Genomic DNA, 9535 nt, shown 5'->3' on the forward strand with positions numbered 1-9535 from the left:
ATTGGAATAAAATAATGTGAACAAGAAGAGATGGGATGAAATAAAATATCGGTAAAAAGACGGTTCAAGAAAGACTTCAGAAGAGTTTTTGGAAGAACCCGACGAGCCACGTTCACTTTTCCACCCTTGTGCACTTTCATAGCCGTTTAACAGTTAATAAGCCACTATTATTACACGTTTAAAAGGACCACTAAATTATCAAAACAATTAACACATCGTCGTTCCTTCATTCCCGCCAAAAGGACTTAGTGCTGTCGAAAGGCCGTGTAATTTGAACATTTTGAACCAATAAACAAAACATATTTGTTTTGTCCATACTTAGTGTAAGCGGATAATATTACTGGTGGTAAGACGTCATGTGAGTCCGCACATACGTACCACCACCCTACCTATTTCTGCCGTGAAGCAGTAATGCGTTTCGGTTTGAAGGAGAGGGCAGCCGTTGTGAGAGACCTTAGAACTCATCTCAAGGTGGGTGGCGGCATTCACGTTGTAGATGTCTATGGGCTCTGGTAACCCCTTAACAGCAGGTGGACCATGGGCTCGTCCACCTATTTAAGTAAAAAAAAAAATACATTGTAATTCAAACTTTATGGATTCATCCAATCTATTCTGTGTTATTGGATGCTTATATTTTGTATGCATATAATAATTTAAAATCTAATAACCTCATGGCATCACAAGAAACTGAAAAAAATTAAAGAAAAGGCAAGTAATTAAGAGTTAAACTTTATTTTATAGCAAATTACAATCATGAGTTAAGAAATGCACTTTTTTCTTCATAAAATAACTGGTCGTTTTTTAATTGATACTTGATGTAACACAATAATAATTATTACAGCTTTTGTAATGTTACTTGATGATATTGTATCTGTATCAATTTTGTTTAAAGTAACTTATTCAAGAACATCCTCAGTTTACTATAAATTCCTTTTAATAATTTCTAAGAATACCTATTTCTTTGTAACTTTAGAATCATTAAAATGAAATGAAAAAAGTGAATTACATAACTATTTGAAACCTTATATAATACTCTAACATCTTCATTTAAGAATATCTTTCGTTTTGTGCAGTGAAATCTGATTATATTATTATAATTTTTATCCATTGACAATCCATTTTGAAAGTGCGATCAGGAATATAACATACCCAATATAAAATTTAACATTAAAGGTTTTTATTTATATCTGCTGCCAAACTTGCACTGTGTACATTTAATACCTATGCTAATAGTTGAACACTAGTTTGGTTTATGTGTAGGTATTTTATTGTCCATAGAAAGTTAAGTCTCAGCTTATACACATTATCGCAGACCCTCTGACTAAATTATTTTGGTATTTTTTTTATATATTCCTGATAATGAATGTTGAAAAATAAGAACAAGACACCATTTCCATACTTAGCTCAGCAGTGTTCGAAATACACATACAGTCTCTGTCGCACTCAAGAATGTTCCTTAACTTAAAATGAGACAAAACTATGGTAATCAGATTACATTATTTTTATCGTCTCTTCTTATGTGATTTAGTGGGTCCCTTGACGAAGCACCAATCAACTGATATCGCTTGGCCGAGTATATCTGCGCCATCCAATGCTTCACGTGCACTCTGCGATCACAACATTGATTTATTAGTTTCTTAACAGTTCCTGTTCTATATTATGAATTCATAGCCAGCCACTGCAAAGGACTGAAAGTCTATGAGCAAAATTAAACTAAACCATCATATGCTGATCTTTGATAAAATGGTAATGGGATTAAAAAGAGTACAATATTATAAAATAGAAGCTGTATTGATATGTAAAAAGGAAATTACTTCAAAATTATTATGAATCTTAAATAAGTTTCATAATAGTTTTTATGTAAGTTCTTAAGAACATTTCATCTCAATAGACTTCTTCTTTGACTTTGAAACTGAGTAAAAACATTTTATAGGCTCCGATAATCACTTTATACCTGTTACTGGATATCCTTAGCAATGAAACAAAACAAACTTTAACAATTAAAACTGGTTTCAATATTTGAGTATTTTCATATTAATTGCTTTGCAACCTATGTAATCCAGGACGAATGAATAACATTGTGTAATAAAATCATATCTGAAAATATCATAATATGGATAAATACTAGTAATAGGGTTTCTTGTGAGTTTGCATGGGTAGGTACTATCGCCCCGTCTAGTTCTGCTGTGAAGCAGTAATATGTTTCGACTTGAAGTCATGTTTCAACTCGTGTTAGTATGGCGTATTTTCATTGTTGGTGTCTATGGACTACAGTAACCATTATAATCAAGCGGGCCGTGAGTTCTTTCATCCAAACAAAGCAGTTAAAAAAGAAACATATCGACGCTTGAAAGGCAAACGTGACTAAGCGACAATAATTGCTTTGTACATAAATGATAGGCAATAACCATATTCGATGCGCAAAAAAAAAGTTTCTAGGTCTATTCAAATCATTTCAATCCTACAGCTACTAGCTAGATTCTACTACAGCTAGATTTGTTAAAATAATTTTTTTTTCAGGTATTTCAACTTTATATTAGTCTACTGTAAAGTTCCACGCATTGTCGCTTAGTCACGTTTGCCTTTCAAGCGTCGATATGAAGTTTAAGATGTATAAAGTGGATATCTTTAAACGATCAATTCTTGTATATTAATATATATGTATATAATTTGAATTTCGGAAACAGCTCCAACGATTTTCATATAACTTAGTATACAGGGGATTTCGGGGGCGATAAATCGATCTAGCTACGATTTATTTTGAGAAAATGTTGTTTTATTCATGTTTTCAAAAATTAACTCTTCCTGAAATCTATTGGCGAATAATAATACTATTTTTCTTAATTGAGGGCAACTAACCGCTTTAAAGACACAACAAGATGGCGTTATAAAAAAAAAAGCGGTCATCATCTAGTATGTATAAAGTGGATACCAAGGCACAGTAAGTCTTATATTAATCAGTAGCACTAAGTACTTACAGCAGCTTGTTTATAAGTCTCGTACTCAACTAGAGCGTAGCCTTTGAGGAAGCCGGTGCGTCGGTCCAGATTCAGATGAATATTCTTTATCTCACCAAACTCGGAAAATTGATTCTGTCAACAAAACAAACTAATATTGTTCCCACTGATCGAATCTCCAATCTTTATAATAATATTTGTAATAGGGGTCTCTTGTATATAATCTATGAAAAACTGTCATTAAAAAAAAAAAGGATTTGTATACTTATTCTATTAATCATATAATAATTTAATGCTACTAAATTATTCCTATAATCCTGTTAAATTATTATATTTATTATTGATCAATACTATTCCACAGCCTTCCATTCATGTTTAAAAGTGGCTATATTCGCATTGTTGTGAACATGTCAAGGCCGCAAAAAGAAGCAAGTAAAAAATCCCATCACTGAAAATTAAATAGACTTGTAAAATTGTTCCATTAATTTTTAGGTGCAATTCTTGACGAGAAATAAGCATAGAAAAGAATTTATATCTGTTACATACTGTGAGAAAAAATGAAGAATCAAAAAATCTGAACTCTTGAAAATCAAGTGTTGTCCTAAAATTATTTATAACAATTGTGGTTGTTATTGTACATTTGAAAAAAAAACACTTTTAATGCTGTGGAATCCATTTGTGGATACCTAGTCGAGGTGGGCATTTAAAAAAACCTGCCGAAACCAGAACCCCATTTACCAACCATGATATAACATTTTCACTATCATTTTGTAATTCATTACATATGAGTCGACTATTATCAAAGCCGGCAATCTGACTTTTGGACAATTATTGGTAAATCAGAAAAACGAATTATTGACTTTGTATTCCATTGGCAGTCACAAAACTCTTCGGAACGACATCTTAGATAAACAACAGGTTAACTTATTAACCTTTATTTAATGCAGGTTTTAAACCGTATTCTTTGAAGGAGACGAATATATTCAAATCAATCTGTATTGACATATCAATAACATTTTTTTGTCCAAATGCACAGATTGCCACCTTTGATAATAGACGACTCATATTAAAGTTTAAAACAACATGCAGACGGTCTATTTACCAAACAAATACATTAACACGAAAAAAGATCTTTTCTTTGACTTACCGTATGTAACATTTCACATTGATTAAATAGGAATATACCTTTTAATCTTTCAAAGTGTTTTTTGTATCTACAACCATTTGAAATTAAGGTGTGCCTCAAACAGTAGCTACAAGTAGATACAAAGTGGAAATTTTATCTTCTAAATATAAATAAAAGAACTTTTAATTGCCTGTATATCTTCTTCTTGTGCTTCTTCATGTACATTACTGACAAACAGGATCCAGCCTTCAACTGATCTCTGAGGTCCTGGTGTACCGCTATCGCCTTCCGGAGCTAAACTGTCGTATCTGCAACAAAACGATTCAAAGTTTTGACCACTGTTAGACACGTTAAGCCTGGTTCGGTTGTGGGTTTTTCCAGAGTAGAAACAGAGCTTCTGTTCATCATCGTCATCATCATCATCATCGTCAACAGCCCACAGTCGTCCACTGCTGGACATAGGCCTCTCCCAATATACACCACATGCTTGTAATTGTCTAAATTCTGCTTTGTTTAATCTGAATTCTTGGTTGAATGATCACTGCTTATCCCTGTCCATCCCTAAATGTTCTGCGGTCGCTTTCTCCCGTAAGAGAGTTATCCCTGAAATAAATATTGAAATTTGTAACCAATTTATTCCAGTCTTGAGTAAAGTTAAGTTTTTGGGCATTCTCTTGGATTCTAAACTCTCCGGTGTTCACCATTTAAACTATATCTGCAATAAAGTTGAGAAGAGCATCAATGTTCTACGCGCACTCTCCGGTGTTAGGTGGGGTTCACATCCTTACAGCCAGAAGCTTCTTTATAATGCTCTAATTAGAAGTCACTTTGACTATGGTTACTTTGTTTTGGAGCCTTGTAATAAAATGGCACTTACAAAACTAAATCGTATTCAATCAAAATGCCTCAGAATCATCTCTGGCGCCATGAAATCTTCCCCTATAAATGCCCTACAAGTTGAATGTTTTGAACCTCCTTTAGCCTTGCGTAGACAGTTTCTAGCTGATAGATTTTTCTACAAAGTAATTTCTCTCTCAAACCACCCCCTTTTAGCTCTACTTTCTCAACTAGCTCAACTGACTGAAACCTCTAGATACTGGCGTCATAAATCTGTACCTCCTCTTGTCATCTCGTATAAGAAACTGCAAAATTTAGCTTCTCCAATTTATCAATATGATAAATTCCCCCTCTTTCTTTTCTCTTTTGACTGTCTTTTATTTCGTCCCACTACCTTCTTGAATATTGGGATCCATAAAGACTCCCCAGGAGCAAATTTACAATTTCAGAACATAGTACAACTACAATGGCCTAATCATTATCACCTATTCACTGATGCATCTAAACTATCCCAAAATGGTCCTGTAGGTGCTGCGGTATGGATCCCCAAGTTGAAAATCTCCTTAAAATACAAACTCCCTCAGACTTCCTCTGTGTACTCTGGTGAAGCTGTTGCTCTTTTAGAAGCAGCTCTTTTTATTAAAACCCGCGGTCTAAGTAAATCGGTAATTTTTTCGGACTCCTTAAGCTGTCTTCAAGACATAACTAAATTTCCATCGCATTCAAAAGTCAATTTTGAAATTATATTAAAAATTAAAGAAACTCTGTTTCAATGTCACTGCTCCGGACTTGATGTCACTCTCGTCTGGATCCCAAGTCATAGCGGAATTTGTGGGAATGAGCTTGCTGACTCCTGTGCCAAGGAGGCTGTTGTTATGGGCTGTAACAAGTATAACAAAATTTTTCCTCGAGATTTACATTCTCTGGCAAAATCTGATATGCTTCAATCTTGGAATGAAAGCTGGCAGATTTCTCGTCAGTCAGTAGGTAAGCATTATGGTAACTTGCAACCGACCCTGCCCTCTAAGCCTTGGTTTTCCTCCCACTGCCATCTTCCTAAAAAAATTGTTTCCGCTATAATCCGTCTTAGACTTGGCCATGTTTGCTCCTCTGTTTTTCTTGCCAAAATTAGAGTCCGTGACCATTCTCTTTGTGAGTGTGGATTAGATGAGGGTACCCTGGATCACATTTTCTTCGAATGCCCCAATATCGTATCCCCTCTTTATGATATCCTTCCCAATGACATTCCCCGGCCTATTAATATTAATTGTTTATTAACTTTAGTCTATTCTAAACATGTAAATATTCTGTGTAAATTTTTATCTGCTAATAATATTTATCTCTAAAGTAGTTAGTCTAACATATATTTGTTTGTGCTGTTCTTAAAACGACAGATTCGCGTATGGAAAAACCGACCAAATTTATTTGTATTTAGATTTAGTAATTTTTTCCCTCTCTAAGCACCTGTCATTTTTGTAAATACTTTGACATTGGCAAAATCAATGCCAAAGACGTTGGAGCCAAATTACCTAAAAGAAGAAGAAGAAGAATATACACCACTGAGCCCGGTCTGCTGCTCTCCTCATCCACCTTCTTCTTCTGATTATGTTGATTAGCAAAAAATATTATTATTCAGTACAATGGAAAATGACAAAATCTGTGGATTACCTTCCTCGGTTACCCCGTTCTGCAGCACTGCCTCCACCGGCTTCGTTGCCAAAACCACGACCTTTTCGTTTACGTGCCTTCTCCTTAAGTCTAGCGATTCCCTCTGTAACATTTTTAAATACTGTAATTTTACACAAAAAAAATTTTTTATTGATGGGTGCATGAGCTCACAGCCCACCTGGTGTTAAGTGGTTACTGGAGCCCATAGACAACCACAAGGTAAATGCGCCACCCACCTTGAGATATAAGTTCTAAGGTCTCAAGTATACAACGGCTGCCTGGCTGCTACGGCAGAAATAGGCAGGGTGGTGGTACCCAACCGCGCGAACTCACAAGAGCTCCTACCACCAGTAATATTATGTGTTATTTTTGGAAATCAACGAAAGAAAGAAAAAAAATTAAATTCTATAGTTAGAATTTTTTGTTTACTTTAAGCTTACTTTAATGCAAGAATAATTATAAAACACGTAAGTATCACCAATCTAATGTCCTAAAGCACGAAATATGAAAAAATGGGGAACAAGCAATCTATTTATTTATGTTAGGTTTATATGTCTTAACAAGTCTGGTGTGCATCATTTTGTACGTGGGCATTTAAATTGAACCCAGTGGTGAAAGTTTAACGTCGACCGGCGATAAAATTACATTACAAATGTAAAAAGAATGCAGTCGGAAATTATAACCTTAATTGAGACAACATTTCCCGTTTTATGTCGACACATAATTGCTTGTGCAAAAAGCTACGAGCAGACTTAACAGATAATGAATAGGAAACAAAATTTGATTAAAATATTTTTAATAATATTCAATTGTTCCACTTACGTTCACCATCTTCGTCGACTTCAAATTCTTCTGAATTTTCGATATCTAGCACGTCAGCCATGTTTTATAGTAGATTTACGTTATGAGAAGTATTAAATAATTTAAATAAATGTAATTAATAAAGATGTATATATCTGGGGACCATATGAGTTTAAAAAATTAAAAAGTTAGGTACACAAATTAATCTTGAAAACTCCGCATCAAACACGATCACCATAGATTATTCATAGATAATAGATAAGACATGTATACGACAATCACACTTTTAAAGGACTTTATGACCTGGTAACTAAGACTTTTAGGTCAAGACTTATTTTAATTTTAATGAAAACTTTTTTTATATGAAAAATGGATTTATGAAATGAAATGAAGTTAATTTATATGAAATATGGCATGAAATGAAATTAAATGGAAATTAAAATGAAATGAAATGAGATGAGATGAGATGATATAGGATTAAATATAATCTCAGGAAAATAGTGGTTATTTACTGAGACTTTTTCAGTGCACTTTTTGGAGGATCCCGAGAAATTACGTTCGGCAGTTTTGTTTCATTTTCCCACATTTGTGCACTTTCACAGATACTAAACAGCTAATAAACTACCGTTATTATGCCTTCAAATCCGAAGAAGCACTAAATAGACAAAACAAAACAGATTACAAAACTTCACTCCTCGCTTTCCCGTCAAAAAGTCCAACAACAATCGCACATCAAAGTAAAATCATAGACCTATATAATAAAATAGCTAAAACACACAATAGAAGCGCATTACTGTATTTTAAATGATAGATATGGCATTAAGTCCACCTTTATACTGTCAATCTTATAAAGTTATAAATAAATAAATATCGCTACCTACGGTGCTACCAACGTTCAGTATTAGCATAACACGTCCTTACCGATCCTCCCGATCTATTAACGGTGCTTTTAGGTACCTCAAGCACCGGTCAACGTCCTTTCTGAACCCTTCGTTTGCGACAAAGGCCTTGACGAGTAAATTAACCCATAGACACAGCTTACTGAGGCTCTCGTCGGATCTTCTCAGTGGATCGCGTTCCCGATCCGAGGGTAGATTCTGCGAAGCACAGCTCTTGCTAGGGTCAGTGTTAGCAACACTTCCGGTTTGAGCCTCGTGAGGCTACACGTTATGGCGAAGCTGAAATTTAATAGCCTATCAAGGCTATCAGAATAGGTAGGAAAAAATAAAATTTTTTTTTTATAAATATGATTAAAAAACCACCAAAAAAAAGGAAAGGATTGCCAAAAAAATTATGTTATGTGTATACATTTATTAATCATCATACAATTTTCCTCGAATAATATGAAACTGCTACATACATACTTAATTATTATATATATATTTATCACTTTCACTTCTTTTACAATGCAATTTTCAATGATATTCGAAAATCATAAAATATGATTAAATTATTTCAAATATGAAAAGAACTTCTAACTTTTGATCTTTCGTTTTAATTCTTTGGTTGAAATAAATGCGATTTTTTTAATTTTAATATATTCTTTAAGCTTGTGAATTTTTTATCATCTGAAAATAAAAAAGAATAGAGTAATCACATAAATAATAATAAATGTCAAACTAACTTTCAGAGTTTCAGTCTATTAGCATACATTGAAATTAAATTAGTAGTAAAATCATGAATGACTGTAATTTATTAGAAAACGATGTGGATGAAAAATTGATAATAACGAAAAAAACTAAAAGTTCTCTTTTCTCAGAATGGAAATTCAAATCATCCATTCCGACCCCGCGTTCTTCGCCTCCACCCAGCAGAGTTGGTGAAACTATATTTAATAATTATAATGATTTAATTGACTCAAAAATTAATATTGTCAACCATACTAAGCAAACAGAACAAATTGAGAAACCTTTTGATTTTTTCGATGATGAAGAATTTGCTTTCGGCATCAATATTTTGAATAAAAACGTAGCATGCGTCGGAGACAATATTACTAAACTTGTACAAATGGGTTAGTAGCTTCATTTAAAATTGAATGTCTTTTCGTAATTAGTTTTTTTTTACTGTTTTAATTTTTACTGGTGGTAGGACCTCTTGTGAGTCCGCGCGGGTTGGTACCACCACCCCGCCTATTTCTGCCGTGAAG

The 9535-nt window shown here is 33.8% G+C and overlaps 1 protein-coding gene across 1 annotated transcript; it reads right to left on the minus strand.

Annotated features, from left to right (window-relative positions):
• Window positions 1–716: 716 nt before the first annotated feature.
• Window positions 717–8372, minus strand: tsu (40S ribosomal protein S12 homolog tsunagi). Its single transcript, XM_028172883.2, has 5 exons — window positions 7411–8372; window positions 6589–6691; window positions 4274–4391; window positions 2979–3092; window positions 717–1607 (listed from the first exon to the last, which is right to left on the minus strand). The coding sequence occupies exons 1-5, from the start codon at window positions 7469–7471 to the stop codon at window positions 1503–1505; spliced, it is 501 nt and encodes a 166-aa protein (XP_028028684.1). The 5' UTR covers window positions 7472–8372; the 3' UTR covers window positions 717–1502.
• Window positions 8373–9535: the final 1163 nt, after the last annotated feature.

Source organism: Bombyx mandarina, chromosome 02 (genome assembly GCF_030267445.1).
Source record: "Bombyx mandarina strain Sakado chromosome 02, ASM3026744v2".
NCBI classification, from domain to species: Eukaryota; Metazoa; Arthropoda; class Insecta; order Lepidoptera; family Bombycidae; genus Bombyx; species Bombyx mandarina.

What these genes read in the sequence shown, in the direction of transcription:
- tsu (XM_028172883.2), bottom strand. Translation starts at nt 7,471, where the DNA reads ATGGCTGACGTGCTAGATATCGAAAATTCAGAAGAATTTGAAGTCGAC. An exon ending in AGTCGACGAAGATGGTGAAC is followed by an intron (nt 6,692 to 7,410) that starts GTAAGTGGAACA and finishes AAAATGTTACAG; the next exon opens with AGGGAATCGCTAGACTTAAG. An exon ending in CACAAGAAGAAGATATACAG is followed by an intron (nt 3,093 to 4,273) that starts GCAATTAAAAGT and finishes TTTTGTTGACAG; the next exon opens with AATCAATTTTCCGAGTTTGG.